The 16,140-nt window shown below is 40.9% G+C and overlaps 1 protein-coding gene across 1 annotated transcript; it reads left to right on the top strand.

Annotated features, from left to right (window-relative positions):
• The first annotated feature begins 14,827 nt into the window (after nt 1–14,827).
• Nucleotides 14,828–15,862, top strand: LOC104869668 (olfactory receptor 7D4). The gene has a single exon (XM_010635016.1). The coding sequence runs from the start codon at nt 14,828–14,830 to the stop codon at nt 15,860–15,862; it is 1,035 nt and encodes a 344-aa protein (XP_010633318.1).
• Nucleotides 15,863–16,140: the final 278 nt, after the last annotated feature.

Raw genomic sequence — 16,140 nt, 5'->3', positions numbered from 1 at the left:
GTTTAAATTAAAAAATTATAGCAAAGGGTGCATTGCCATTAATACCCCTTAAATGTACCACCTTGCTTTGAACATCCTTACTCCACTGTTCTTGACACTTTCTGAAGCAGTTCTGGAAATCCTATTTTGTGTTTTTAGTTGCACCATCATGGCTACCTTAATGCCTTGAATTGATAACAAAACATTTACTTTTATGGTTATCTTGACTTTGGAGGAAGAGCCAGCAGTTGTATAATGCCAGGTCCTGTGAATAAGGTGGATGAGGACACACCAGAGTGCTTTTATTTGAGAAACATTGCTGTAAATGTTTTGAATCAATTCAAAATCAAAAATTCAAAGATGCAGTTGTATAATGCCAGGTCCTGTGAATAAGGTGGATGAGGACACACCAGAGTGCTTTTATTTGAGAAACATTGCTGTAAATGTTTTGAATCAATTCAAAATCAAATCAATTCAAAGACACTTATATTATGGGAACATTTCCAGGAAAATATTTCTACCAAATTCGTGACAGTTGTTTTGGGGGTACACATGTGCAGGGGAATAGAATCATGCAAATACAGTAATAAAACAAGTTTTATTTGCTATATTTTAAGTTTCTATAAAATCTGAATTCTGAAGCAAATAGTCTCAGATTTTGCATTTTTAATATGGTGAGTATATGTTAATGACCGTGACAATAAATAACAGTAATGGAACATTTAAAGTTCCTGCCAATATTCTTTTTTTGTTTTGCTTTCTTGCAATGTGACTTTATTTATTTACTTATCTTTATTAAGTTTATTGGTAAATTTTAGGTATACAGTACAGTTACATTCATCACTGGGGTCTTGTACCTTTACGAGATGTATCTTGGTTCTTATTTTTCCCCATTGCCCAGCCCTCCCTTCCACCCTTCCACCCTTCCCTGTTTACAAAGACATTGCCAATATTCTAAGGAAATGGTTCTCAACTTTGGCTGCACATCGGAACCACGAGTGGACTCAAACAGATATTCTGATTTAACTCATTCTGAAATGTAAGCAGGACATCAGAATATTTTGAAAGGTATAAAGGCAATTAAAATGGAACCAGTTGTCTAAGCACTTATTATTTAACTTCTTACAACTCTGTTACTAGGTTCAATTTTATCCTCATTTCATAGATGAATAAATGATCCATATTAAAAATATTATCATACGTGTTTTCCTATTTTGCATTTTTCTCAGATTAAATCACACTGCAAACTTCCGGGGGAAATTAAGGTCTAACCTGTCTTCAAGAAGCTGAGTTAGGGAAAATTACAGTCCATACTGACAGGAGGGATTGACATGGGAAGCTCAACTACACTTTACGAAGACTGAATATTAGACATAGCTTTGAGACCTCCTTGGTTTAAAATTCCTTAGCTTGCTGTGTTTTAGTGGAGATTTACTTGAAGGGAAAAGGATATTTAAAAAATTCTATACACATATATTTTCATATCGAAAGAAATTTAACAAAGTTTTAGCCGGAAAAATACTAACAGGAGGAGGATGGAGAAACAAAAAAGGACGAGGTCGTGCCATGTGAAACTTGCCTTCATTTTCAATCAAGTTTTCTTCACCAAGCGAAGATGAGTCTTTGAACAGTGTCTTGGTGTTTCATTGGACTGTCTTGTTGGTTCTTCTTGGGGTGCCCAACACCAGGTCCCTGCATCTAACTTCGCTCTTCCCCGATGAAACCAATCCAGAATGGCAATCCATATCCTAAGCCGCCCCTTCCCTCCATCCAGCGGCCCTTTGGATAACACCTCCTTTGCTTCTCTAGTTAATATCTTATTTATCAGCAAGTGTACAATTACCTTCAGTCTCCCTGGATTACTTAAATCTGTTTTCTTTTTGGAGAGTCAGAACATTGCCACCTGTCCCCACAGTTATTTCCTTCTTCCCGAAATCTCTCTTGCTCTCTCTTCTCCAGATAGGTTAGCTTCTGCTCAGACTTTTCATTTTTAGTAGATTTCCAGGTTTTGCCTCTGCAGGTCTGAGAGCTGCTTGTGTTTGATCAAAGGCTTGGTACGGGGGAGCTACCTTCTGCAGAGCAGGAAAGCCAGTTTATTCCAGTCAATAAGTTTGTCTTCTTTATTCCCTTCCTTGGTCAACTACTTTCTGCTGCTTGACCTCTGCTTTGTGAGCTGTTATCAGAGGGGTCTGTTTCCCTTTATCTTCCTAAGTGCCATCCTTGGCGGAGAGGGACTCTTTACCTTATTCACAGAGCAAGGCTGAAGCTTCTTAAAGATATCCTCTGGTGGCAGAGGTGGAGGGAACCTGGTCACTTTTCTTTCTTTCTCCTTGTGATCTCATTTAGTTATGTGAGGACCGAGTTTTCAGGTCAAGGTGGGCTCCCTCTGCGCCCTCTCTATACACCCCTTGCCCAGAACAAAGCTGCAAAAGTTCCCTTCTGTAAAATTCCATTCTGGTGACAATCTCCCTGTGTTTCTGTTCCTCTTTTTAGGGCAAGCTGTCTTAGGGCATCTCCACCCTGTTCCTGTTCCTCTTTCTATGATCTAAAGATGAATTCTTCCTGCTTAAAATAATCAATGTTTTTTCAAAGGAGGATCAATGAAATTGATTTAGCCCATATAGGTACCAGTCATGGCTTATATAGGTAGCCATTGCTAATGTAGGCATTAGTCATTGCTCACATACGTAGTCTTTCTTAATTATAGAATTTGTTTAATCAGATGTTCTTTAAAAAGAGGAATTGATTCTGTGAATGCAGGCATTAGGTAATTTTCCAGTAAGTGCCCTTCCAGTGCCCCTCGAATATCCAATAAAATGCAAAAACCCTCCCAGTATCCCTCGAATATCCAATGATAAGCAAGAGCTAAAAATAGAAACTATATAAACAAAAAGTTTCCTTAACCCTATATAAACCCGCTTCAAAAATGAATCTCGGCTCTCAGTCTAAAGCCGCTGCGATGGTGACACCTAAGGGTCCAGGCTCGAGCTTGCAATAAACTCCTCTTGTAATCGCATCGGATTTGACTCCTTGGTGGTCTTTGGGGACTTCGCGACTTGGGCATAACAGTTAGACATTTCATTTTTGCTTCTTGACTTTCCTTGACTGCTGGGTTTCTTTTCCGTGATCTCTTCTTCCTCAGGTGACCCAGGGTCCTTGCTGTGCGGTGAGGTCATAACAAGCTCCTGCAAAGGGGTGATAATATCAGCTAGGAGCAAAATCATTTATAGAGTAGATGATGACTGTTACCCTTGATAATTTGTATCTGGAGAGAGAATTTCTGTCATATCTACTCCTACCTTGGAAATATTTTTTTATTCTAATAGTGATACATGTGATCAGAAAGATCCCCAGAATCATTTTTTTTCATTTCCAGTTGAAAGCCTGACAGCTTCCATCTTCCCATGAATATTAGATGGCAGATCAAATTTCTGTAAGATCTTTATCACATGTAAAGGTTCCAAAGGGTGTCAAGGTCTATAAAACCATAGGTATGGTCCACGGGGTTAGTTCTATTCTTTTTGATTCTTTTTTGTTTTGTTTGTTTGAGACAGGGTCTCACTGTGTAGTTATGACTGACCTGGAACTCGCTATGTAGCCCAGACTGGTCTCGAACTCACAGCGATCCTCCTGCCTCAGCCTTCTGAGGGCTGGGATTACAGGTGTGCACCACCACGCCCGGCTGGGTTAGTTCTATTCTTGATGATATGGACATCAACAGTAGTAAGACTGGTGCAGGACCTCACCACTTCCACAGTCATAAGATGGAGTAAGGTGATAAACACCATTTAACATGATTATCTTGCTGCCTCCATCCTGGCACATGTTGCTCCAGACCATGGCTCTCAGACTCTTCAGAAGGTGAGTTCTTCTTTTCTAGGACCAGCAAGCTACCTTTCTGTTTCTCTCCTTTGACATCCCAAGCATTTTGTACTTCTTTCTGCTCCCAGGGTTTACGTCCCTGTCAGCCGGCCAGGAGGGCTGGTTGAGTTATTTTTCAGATAATGCTGTTGTGGACGTTTACTGAGACCGGACTGGGTGTAGGTTATCGATTCTTGCTTGGCCTCTTCTGTTGGACACTTTCAAAAAGGATATGGAGGTTAATGACCACCAGTGCTTGCTCCACACCATTAAGTTTGCCAAAAAGCCAGGCTTGGCACATTTTTGGGGATGACCTCTTTGACATAGATCGGGGTTCTCTGGTTGATCTCCATGTATAATATGACATTCTTTTTTTTTTGTGTGTGTGTGTGTGTGTGTGTGTGTGTGTGTGTGTGTGTGTATGTCTCTTCACCTAAGGCTTTATTAAGTTTATTGGTACATTTTAGGTATACAATTCAGTTACATTCACCATTGGAATCTTGTACCTTTACATGATGTATCTTGGTTCTTACTTTTCCCCATACCCCTGCCCTCCCTTCACCCGCTCCACCCTTCCCTAGTTACAAAGACATTGTTTCCATTTTTTCCTTTTCTCGTATTTTTTCTTTTCTGTTCTTTCCTTTCCCCTCCCCTTCCCACTTCCCCTACTCCTTTAGACATTTTCTTCCTATTTCACATTGTCAGTTATACAATTTGAACCTTATTTACACTTTTAGTTTCTCACACCAGAGAAACTATTTGGTATTTACACATGTATCCTATTTATTTCACTTAAGAGCATGGCCTCATCACAGTCTGTAATGGCTAAAACTTGAAAAACAGCTCATTTGCCCATCAGTTGGAGACTGGATAAAGAAGATGTGCTTTTTCTAGAAAATGGAATACTACTCAGCCATAAAGAATGAGAAATTAGAGTCATTCATAGGAAAATGGATACATATGAGGATATACTTCTAAGTGAAATAGATAAGTCACACATGAGTAAATACTGAATAGTTTCTCTGGTGTGAAAAACTATAATAGTACATAAGATTCTAATGGGATAATTGACAATGTGAAATAGGAAGAAAAGGGCTAAAGGTGTAGGGAAAGTGGGAAGGGTAGGGGAAAGGCAATAAGGGAAAATAAAATAATATAAGAAAATGAAAAAAATGGAAATAAAATATTTGTAAATAGGGAAGGGAGGAGGGGGTGAAGGGAGGGCAGGGACAAGGGGAAAAAAATGAGGAGCAGGACCTGTCATGTAAAGGTACAAGATCCCAATGATGAACGTAACTATACTGTATACCTAAAATGTACCAATAAATTCAACGAGAGAAAAAAAAAGTGTGGCCTCAATGTGCATCCATTTAGCTATAAGTGTTTCTAGTTTCTCATTCTTTATGGCTGAGTAGTACTCCATTTTATTGAAAAACCACATCTTTTTTATGAGGTTTTTTTTTTGGTACCGGGGATTGAACTCGGGTCCTTGCACTTGCAAGGCAGGCGGTGGCACCACTGAGCCAAATTCCTGGCTCCGAAAAACCACATCTTTATCCAGTCTCCATTTGATGGGTAATTGGGCTGTTTCCAAGTTTTAGCTATTATAAATTATGCTGCTAAAAACACGGGTGCACATATATAGCTGTGATATGTTTCTTTTAATTCTTTTGGGAAGATACCCAGCAGAGGGGTAGCTGGGTCAAACGGGACCTTTATTCCTAGTTTTTGAGGTATCTCCATATTGATTTCCTCAATGGTTGTTGATTTCTTTTTTTTTGGGGGGGGGTACCGGGGATTGAACTGAGGTCCTTGCACTTACAAGGCAGGCCACCGAACTGCTGAGCTAAATCCTGGGCCCTTGGTTGATTTCTTGATAGCAGCCATTCTTGGTGGGATGAGGTGGAATCTCAGTGTTGTTTTTATCTGCATCTCTCGAATGACCAGTGATGCTGAACATTTTTTCATATATTTATTTGCTGCTTGTACTTGTTTGTTAGAGAAGTATGTGTTCATTTCAGATGCCCATTTTTGAATTAGGTCTTTATATTTGGGGGGTCTGATTTTTTGAGTTTTTATATACTCTAGATAGTAGGCCTTTGTCTCAGGGACTTCTGGTAAAATTTTTTCCCACATGGCAGGTTGTCTCAACTGTTGGTGGTTTCTCTTGCAGTGCAGAAGCTTTTTAACAAGCTGAGATTCCAGTTGTTGATTCTTTTTGCTAGTTCTTGTGCTACTGAGGATTTGGTCATAAAGTCTTTTTTACGTCAGTGTCTTTGAGTGTTCTACCTATCTTCCAGCAAGTTTCGTGTTTCTTGTTTTAATATTTAGATCTTTAATCCACTTGGATTTTCGTGTAGTGCCTGGTGAACAACCTGGCTCTTTCTGAGAGTGAGTACTCCATGCAGATATAGTCACATTCTTGCACCCTCCGTCAGCTGCAAACTCCATTCCAGGCATGACAGGCGTCTACAAGGCATTAAGAATCTCTTCTTTTGTAACATTTTCAGGCACCTTACTTAAAGTATTCAGTTTTTTTCCCTCCCTTTAGATCAGTCTTATAATATTAATCCTATTGGGCATCTTGAGCAACATTATTGTTTATTTTTTAAAATTTATTTTATTTTATTTTTTGGTACCGGGGATTGAACTCGGGTCCTTGCGCTTGCAAGGCAGGCCACCGAACCGCTGAACTAAATCCCCGGCCCTCAACATTATTGTTTAAATACGAGGCCCCCCAGTTATGTACGGAGGCTTGATCTCCAAAGCAGCAATATTAAGAGGTGGACAGAGAGAGGGGATCGGATCGTGAGGGTGAGCTGTCAGGAAACGGAGCCAACTTGGAGGAAGTACGTAGGTCACTGAGAGCGTGCCTTTGAGGGGTAGCTCTTCTCAGGCTTTTCTCTGTTGCTGTTTCCTAGCTGCCATGAAGTTTCCCTCTGCTGTGTATTTCTGCCCATGTTCCTTCCTTGCAACTTAAAAATAGGCTTAACACTGTGGACCATGGGGCAAAACTTCTGAACTAATGAGTCGCGATAAGTTTGTGTGCATTTTGTTCACAGCAGTGAAAAGCTGGTGAATACAGGCAATTTTGTCCTTTGAAAAAGACTTTCTCTTATCATGGCAAAATATCTGGTTTCCTGGAAGAAATGATGCGGGAAATACAAATCAAGGAAAGGAAAGAGGAGAAAGATAATCCTGCAAAACTTACCTGTTTTCATTTTAAAACATGGATGAAATTCAAATGGTTTCTCTATAGTTTGTTCTCTTTATCATTTTTTTCTACCAGATCTGTCAATAACATGAAATCAGAAAATAAGTCAGGCTCTGCAAAATTTGTTTTCCTGGGATTGTCAGATGATCCACTCCTTCAGCACCTTGTCTTTGGGCTGTTCCTGTCCGTGTACCCGGTCACGGTGCTCGGGAACCTGCTCATCATCCTGGCCGTCAGCTCTGACTCCCACCTCCACACCCCCATGTACTTCTTCCTCTCCAGCCTGGCCATCGTTGACATCTGTTTCATATCCACCATGGTCCACAAGATGATTGTAGATATCCCAGAGTGACATCAGAGTCATGTCCTATGGGGGCTGCCGGACAAAGATGTCTCTTCTTTTTGGATGTCTGGATAGTCTGCTTCTGACAGTGATGGCTCATGGCTGGTCTGTGGTTATCTATCACCCTCTGCACTACTCAATCCTCACAAATCCCTCCTTTTGTAGCTTATTGGTTTTAGAAGCTTTTTTCTTTCTGGTACCGGGGATTAGAACTCAGATCCTTGCTCTTGCAAGGCAGGCAGCAGAACCACTGAGCTAAATCCCCAGCCCTGTAGCTTGTTGATTTTGATGTCTTTTTTTTAATCAGCCTTTTGGATTCCCAGGTGCACTGTTTGATGGCGTCACAACTGACTTTCTTTGTGGATGCAGAAATCCCTCATTTCTTCTGTGACCCTCCTCAGTTACTATACCTGGCATGTTTTGAAATATCCACTGTTCATTTATATTTTCGGAGCCATCTTTGGGGGCATTCCAGTCCTCAGGGATCCTTTACTCCGACATCTGAATTGTTTCCTCTGTTCCGAAAAATTCCATCAACAGGTGGGAAATTTAGAGCTTTCTCCACCTGTGGCTCTCATGTGTCAGTTATTTGCTTATTTTATGGGACTGGCCTTGGGATGTACTTTAGTTCAGCTGTCTCCCATTCTCCTAAAAAGGGTTCAGTGGCCTCAGTGATGTACACTGTGGTCATTCCCATGCTCAGCCCCTTCATCTACAGCCTAGGGAACAGGGGCATTAAAAGGGTCTTGTGGAGGTTCCTCAAAAGAACAGCCTGATCTCAATATCTGGGCCATCTCTTCTGGTATCTGTGTTGGGCAAGCCAATGAAACCAAATATCTGGTAGCTCCAACTCTACATACACATTTGTTTGTTTGGTTTTTTGAGACAGGGTCTCACTATGTAGTTGAGACTGACCTGGAACTCACTATGGAGCCCAGGCTGGTCTCAAACTCCCAGCGATCCTCCTGCCTCAGCCTCCCATGTGCTGGGATGACAGGCGTGCGCCACCACGCCCGGCCATACACATTTGTTTTTATAATTATTGGCAGTTTGTATGCCTTTCAGACTTCTCAGTGCTTCGTATCTGAACGGTGCTTCTTTTTGTACTTCAATGAAATTGACGGGAATTTATGGGATCCTCTCTACGTTAGAATCGCTACATGATTCTTCAATTTTGTAACGGGTACAGGGCCCTCTTTATCTTTCATCTGTGGCCCAGGCATCTTGGGTAAATGCACAGATCTTTAAAAAGTAATTCCACTTCTTGTTCCTTTCTAGAGTTCACACATGTTTTCTGTACTACTTTTATACATTTTAGATCTATTTATGCAAGTTGTGTGTATGGCTGTGTGTAACGTCCTCCATGCTGGCACTGCCGTTTGGACATGATTAGTGCTTCAAAGATTAATGTACTGGCAGCTTCTCAGTACGGAGAGTGATGTGAGAGACAGTGGAACTTTTAAAGGTGGGGCCTATAGAAGCTGCTTAGGCCACTGGGGCACAGCACCTGAAAGGGATTGAGGTTGGTCTTGAGAAGTCAGTTAGTTTTCATGAGCGTGGTTGTTAAAGGAGAAAGACAAGCCCTTTCTTGCTCTCTGGGGTTCTTCCACATCACGTGATCTTTCCCTTTCTCTATGCCTCTGCCATGATACCATCTGCCATGAAGTAACACAGCTGAGGGGGAGGCTTTTACCATAGTTGGTGTGATGCTTGGATTTTTTTAAACTCCAGAACTATGAGATATAGAAACATCTTTACTTTATAAGGCACCCAGCCTCAGGTATTTTGTTATAGTAACAGAAAAGGCACTAATACAGTTGGCCTCATGTGTAGTCACCTGGAGATCTTTAAACATATCAATGACTGCATATTAATCCACATTCTGAATAGTTGGACTGGGGTGTGGCTTCAGCGTGAGGATTTCTTTTTGTTTTGTCTTTTTGGGCCAGGGTCTCACTCGATCACCTAGGTTGATCTTAAACCTGTGGTCTTTCTTCCTCAGCCTCCTGAATGCTGATATTACAGGTGTGCACCACCACACATGGCTTTTAGCATAAGGATTTAAAAGATTTTTTTAGCATAAGAATTTTTAAGTCCTTCCAGTGGACTCTATTTAATGTACAACCAAGGTTGAGAAGTATTGATCTAAACCCATGTTTTGTAAGATGACTAGTGTGTTTGAGTCCTGTATTAATGAGAAGTTGCTAATGATCTTAAAGTGATCCGAGCTCACAAGATGTAAACTAGTATAGTCACTATGGAAATCAGTAAGGAGATTCCTAAAAAAACCCTCTAAAACTAGAAATTCCATTTGATTCATTTATCTCCCTTCTAGGTATCTTCTTGCAAGAATTAAAATCATCATGTTACAGTGATACATACATACTCATGTTTATAGCAGCATAATTCATAATAGCCAAATCTTGGAAACAGCCTATATATACACAACAGATAAATGGATAAAGAAAATGTGGTATTTATACACAGTGGAGTACTACTCTGCCATTAACAGAGATGAATGTAAGTCATTTGGAGGACAATGGTTGCACCTTGAGGTAATTATGGTTAGTAAAATAAGTCAGACACAGAAGCTTATGTATCTCATAGTTCCTCTTATATGAGGAACCAAAAATATAAAACAGAGCAAAATAAAAATAGAGGCTAGGAAATATGGAGATAGATCTTTTGCAAAATGGAAGCAGACCAAGAGATGAAAGGAGGAAAATGGAAGGGAATGGAAAAAGAATTGAAATATGTTATGCCCATGTACCAACTCTTCACGTGGAGTATAATAATTACATGCTGTAAAAATATATTAACAAAATATAAAGATTGGAAAAAAAGAAGGGAATGCTTATGTGTGGGAATAAATGGCAAAGGGTAATCTTTTTCTGTATCAGGGTTCAAACTCAGGACCTTGTGCTTGTGAAGCAGGCGCTGGAACCACTGAGCTAAATCCCCAGCCCTGCAAAGGGTAATTTCTTTTTTCATTAAGTTTATTGGTACATGTAAAGAAGCAACACAGTTACATTTATCATTGGGATCTTGTACCTTTACATGATACGTCTTGGTTCTTGTTTTCTCCCCATACCCCTGCGCTCCCTTCACCCCTTCACCCTTCCCTATTTACAAAGACTTTGTTTCCTTTTTTTCATTTCCCTTATTTCCTTTCCCCTCAAAGGATAATTTATCCTTGAAAATACAAGTTATCATGAGTTTAGTTGATATTTGGAAAGGGCTAGGCTGGTTGTTGAGATATTTTGGAATGTTCAGTCATTAGCAAAAACGAAATCATCAAATTGAAATTATTTTATAATGAATCGAGGAGATCAGATAGAATCACTTCTAAAGTCGAGTTTAGAGAGTACTGTATGTGAAAACTAAAGATATTATGATGTAGGTAAATAGGGATTTAATTTTTCCTGATTATCCCTTACAACATGAGTATTTTTGAGGCAATAGTGATGAGTATTACATTTTTAAATAGAGGAACCTGACATAGGGAATTCACAGACACAGAAAGTGCCAGAAAGATTGCCAGGGGCTGGAGGCAGAGGTGAGTGGGGAGTTATTATTTAATGGGAATAGAATTTCTGTTCGGCATGATACAAAAGCATGGAAAATGGTTCCTGGTGATCATGCTTAATGTTGTGACTATACAGGGTGCCACTGAATTGAATATTTGAAAAAAGGATAAAATGAAGCTAGTTATGGTGATATGCAGCTGTAGTCTTAGCTACTTGGGAGTCTGAGGCAGGACGGTTCCTCATATTTAGAATTTCAAGACCAGCCTGGGGAACATAGTGAGATCCTGTCTAAAAGAAAAAAAAAGGTTAAATGGAACATTTTTAAAAATTGGATTTGTTGGTACATTTTAGGTATACAGTACAGTTACATTCATTACTGGGATCTTGTACCTTTACATGACAAGTCTTGGTTAAATGGCACATTTTTGAAAGCAGATTCTTAGTTCTGCCCTTGAAGATACTGACAAAGTCTTGAATTGAGTGGGGAGCAGTATATTAGCAGTATCCCCATCTGGTACTTTTGAGAAACCTAACTCCTAGAACATTGTCAAAAGACTGCTCTGGCCATGCAGACAATGTGAAACTTGCCCAAAATGCAAGTTATCAGACTCAAAATTAGACTCGCTGAGCCTTGCAAGTGGGTCTCAGCAATCTGTGTTTAAAGTAGTTCTCAGGGTTATCCTGGTATAGGTCAACTTCTGAGAATCCCTACTCTATGAATCCTGGGGCCTTTGGCTACTCCACCATCTGCCTAATCAAGAAACCACCACTTGTCACCAAGGGCTGGTACAGGAAGACTAGAACGACTCTTCCAAGAGGAGAGGAATATAGGAGAGAATAATCATGGGTGAATCCACTGCGGCTCCCCGGTATACTAGAACGACTCTTCCAAGAGGAGAGGAATATAGGAGAGAATAATCATGGGTGAATCCACTGCTGGTCTCTCAGGTATAAGGAACTGGAAATTCAGAGACTTTTTCCTGTGTTGTCCCTGTCCTTGAGGATCCAAACCAATCAGAGAGTGAACACACACCACTGACCAATTTGTCTAATAAGCTTCAGTGGGGATACAGCCCCTAGGGTGCAACCTATAACTCATTAACTCACTTGGCACAGTCACCAAGGCCCTTATGTGTCAGACTCAAGACACTAACAGCTTCTCCAGGAGCAAATAGCCAGGCCCTATCCCACATGCCTGTCTCTTTCTCTCTCTCTCTCTGCTTTTGGGAACAGACCATCTTCATTACCTATCTTCTATGAGAGAACACGATTCAAAGGCGTTGGCCCTGTGAAGGGTCCCTGTTGCCAAGCATGTATAGCCTGGTAAGTGATGAAGGAAACAGAGAAATGAGATAGTTTAAGGGAAGACCATTAACTTCTGCTAAGTGTAAGGCAGGGGAAACCTTATGATATTCATGGAACAAAATCTCTTGAAGATAATTGGCTGGAACATAGAATTAGACTAGTTGCTTAAATTTGCCTTTGTATAGTAAGTTTTACTTTGGCTGTATTTTATTTGGGTGGATAGTTGAGGATATTATTGAGTGAGCTACTCTTTATTGGCCTTCCAGGACATGCTGAACACCATAGCACTGCCCTAGGCCACACAGTTATCAGTTTGAGTTGTGCAAATGTATATCCCAAAGTACAAACAGAGCTGTAGGTGCCTCATAACGAAGTCTTGCTCTTTTCAAGTTCTTTTCTCTTATTTGACTCAAGAACTCTAGAACCTCCATTCTCCTTCAGCCTAGAACAAGCATTTCTGAATTTTTCTCCGTTACTCTTACTTGCATGGGAACATCTTCTTCTCCCAACAGACTTGTGTTTCTTTCCAATTTCACCTCTGTTCTTGGAGCTTTTTTTCCTGTGACACTCGGGATTGAACCTAGCACTTTTTCACTGAACTACACTTCCTAGAACTTTTAAATTTTGAGACAGGGGCACAGTCATTAAATTGCCCAAGCTGGGCTTAAACTTGTGATCCTCAGTCTCCTACGGTGCTGGGATAACAGGTGTGCTCCATTGCATCCAGTTTTGTCCATGGTTCTTCTTAGAGACCCTCAAGAGAAAAGAGTCTACTTACACCAAAGCATTTACTTTCCAAAGCCTGAATGTGGTAGACGTTACAGCTCTTTCTCACTGAATGTAATATTCAGCTGAGAACAGATTCCAGTTTCAGAGACTTGTAGAAGGCAGAAGTCACCCTAGGAGTTTTACATAGGTGCCTGAAAGGATGAGGGCCAGACACGAGGGGATGCTTGGAACAGCACTGAGGAGAAAGAAGTGGCATTTACCTAGCATTCTCTTGTACAATGTTTCTTTGTACTGAGGATTCTGTAACTAGAAGCAGAGGAAGGCCAGGGATTTAGCTCATTGGTTCTGCTGCCTGCCTTGCAAGTGCAAGGACCAGAGTTCAATCCTTAGTACCAAATCAGACCAAACCAACCACCACCACCACCACCACCACCACCACCACCAACAACAACAACAACAACAACAGTGAAGGACGCAGGCAAACCCAGCGTTCAGTTCCCTCTTGATATCTATCTCTTTGCATTGAGAGCATTAGAGAAGCACTGAAACTTGTATGTTCCATCCCTTGATGTCGCTGGAGTGTTAGGTCTCATGCTTAAGCAAGAATTATAAGTAAGGTTTGTCCTCAATTCCCTAACCTCTCCTGGTCTCCGTTGCTTTTCTGTGGAAACATTATTGAGTTGGTCCCTTAAATTCTAATGGGGTGAGCATTTCCCCATCGCTGATCCCTAACCCTCAGGTTTTTCTGCCATAAAACTGTCTTTCACGCCAGGCGTAAGGATGGAACCCCTTTGATATTAATCTCTCCACCACTTTATACGCTTTTTATGCATCATCATTTTCACAGTTCTCACGGTCATGGTCCCTGCCCACTTATCCAACACCGTTCCGTTCTTCATTGTTTTCTTCGATGAATTTTTGCTTAGGCAATTGGAAAGTGCTATCTACAGTCTGACCTATGCTGTCTCATGCCTCTGGCCTTTTGTACTACTTTTTCTTTTTGGCACTGGGATTTGCACTCAGGGCCTTTGCACTGAGCTACATCTCCATCCCTTTTTTTTTTTTTTTTTTTTGTTCTGAGACAGAGTTTCACTAAGTTGCTAACTTGCCCAGACTGGGTTCAAACTTGCAATCTTCCTACCTCAGGCTCAGAATGCTGAGCATTTTGTCATGTAGTAAATATTCAGGAAACACTCGTTTCTGTAGAATGTTGGTGGTCCCAGTGACACTATACTCATAATTCTTAATATGGTTTATTATTTGATGAAAACATTTTCTTTTACTCCCTTCTTTTTTCCTTCCCTTCCATCTTTCCATCCTTCATTTCTTTATTCTCTCTATCTCCCCCCTCATTCCTTTATTCCTTATTCCTTTACCTTTAGAAACAAATCTAAATCCTACATATCCTGCAGTACTTTATTCACTTATAGTCCCAGCTCTCACAATTTTTCATGTCTCAGGTATTATCATTTGACCATATTCTTAGTCTCAGCTCTTCTCCAGTCATGAAAAATAACTCAGACTTTCTCTTAAGTTTAATGGGCCTTCTACGTGCTAGAGCAAGTGTGGACCATTTTATCCCTAAAATCTAAAGTTCTTCTTCAGTTTTCAGAGTTGGTGATTTTAAAACTAAGATGAAGGGGATTTGGTAGTCTCCCAGAGGCCGATGGATAGGTGTTGCTCAACATTATGAAACTTTTTGTGTAATAAATGACAGAATGTAGGATTCCTAAGTTTTATAACACTATGGTTTATATACCCAATCCATCGCTTCAAGAAATAGTAGAAGCAATCACAGAGAATTTATAGCCTGTCAGATGTTACTTTCTGTTTTTTCTCTTCCTTAATTTTCTAGTTAATGTTGACAACATGGAACTAGGAAATCAATCACATACTTTAGAATTCTTACTTCTGGGGTTTTCTCAAGACTCAGAGCATCAACGGATGCTATTTGGACTGTTCCTGTCCATGTACCTGGTCGCAGTGCTCGGGAACCTACTCATCATCCTGGCCGTCAGCTCTGACTCCCACCTCCACACCCCCATGTACTTCTTCCTCTCCAACTTGTCTTTTGCTGACATCTGTTTCACTTCTACAACAATTCCAAAGTTGCTGGTGAACATCCAGACACAGAGCAGATCCATCACTTACTCAGGCTGCATCACACAGATGTATTTTTTCATGGTCTTTGGGGTCATGGACTCGTTTCTCCTCAGTGTAATGGCCTATGACCGGTTTGTGGCCATCTGTCACCCTCTACACTACCCAGGCATCATGAACCCCCATCTGTGTGGCCTGTTAGTTCTTGTGTCCTGGTTCATCAGCTTTTCCTATGCCCTGATCCAGAGTCTGTTGATGTTGCGCCTGTCCTTCTGCACCAACTGGGTAATTAAACACTTCTACTGTGAACTTGCTCAGGCCCTCGTGCTTGCCTGCTCAGACACACTGGTCAATTATGTCCTGCTCTACATGGTAACTGGCCTTCTTGGTTTCATTCCCTTCTCAGGAATCCTCTTCTCTTATACCCGAATTGTCTCATCCATCCTGACCATCCCATCTGCAGATGGAAAATATAAAGCCTTTTCTACTTGTGGGTCGCATCTGTCTGTTGTTTCTTTGTTCTATAGCACAGGTCTTGGCGTGTACCTCAGTTCTGATGCAACATCTTCCTGGAGGGGCATGGTGGCCTCAGTGATGTATACAGTGGTCACCCCCATGCTGAACCCCTTCATCTACAGCCTGCGGAACAGAGATATTAAGAGGGCTCTACAAAGAGTTCTCAGTGGGAGACTATCAGAGAGAAGACAAGGAATCAAGAGAAAGGATGAGATAAGGGCCAGGGGGAGACTGGTGGGAGAAGGTGGCCAAAGAATATCGTATAAATGTACAAATATATCAAAATGAAATCTTGTATCATTAATATGCACCGATTAAAAAAGAAAAAAAAAAGACCTCTTAGGAGAATGCTCTATGAGTTTTTGAGCTGCTTTGAGAAGCAGCAGAAGGCTAAAGAAAGCCTGATTCTACTCAGGTTTGGTGACCCGTACCTCTCACATCCCAGCTTGGGAAAGTGAGGTAGAAGAATCACAACTTTAAGGCTAATCTGGGCAACATACAATGACACTGACTGAAATAGATGAACAAACAAACACCCCAAATAACAAACCTCATGAAATTCTGTC

The sequence above is a fragment of the Fukomys damarensis genome, unplaced genomic scaffold (genome assembly GCF_012274545.1).
Source record: "Fukomys damarensis isolate Sample0158 unplaced genomic scaffold, DMR_v1.0_HiC HiC_scaffold_37, whole genome shotgun sequence".
Classification (NCBI taxonomy): Eukaryota; Metazoa; Chordata; class Mammalia; order Rodentia; family Bathyergidae; genus Fukomys; species Fukomys damarensis.
Note: the sequence above shows the minus strand (reverse complement) of the source record. Positions and strands in the feature narration are given on the sequence as shown.

What these genes read in the sequence shown, in the direction of transcription:
- LOC104869668 (XM_010635016.1), top strand. Translation starts at nt 14,828, where the DNA reads ATGGAACTAGGAAATCAATCACATACTTTAGAATTCTTACTTCTGGGG.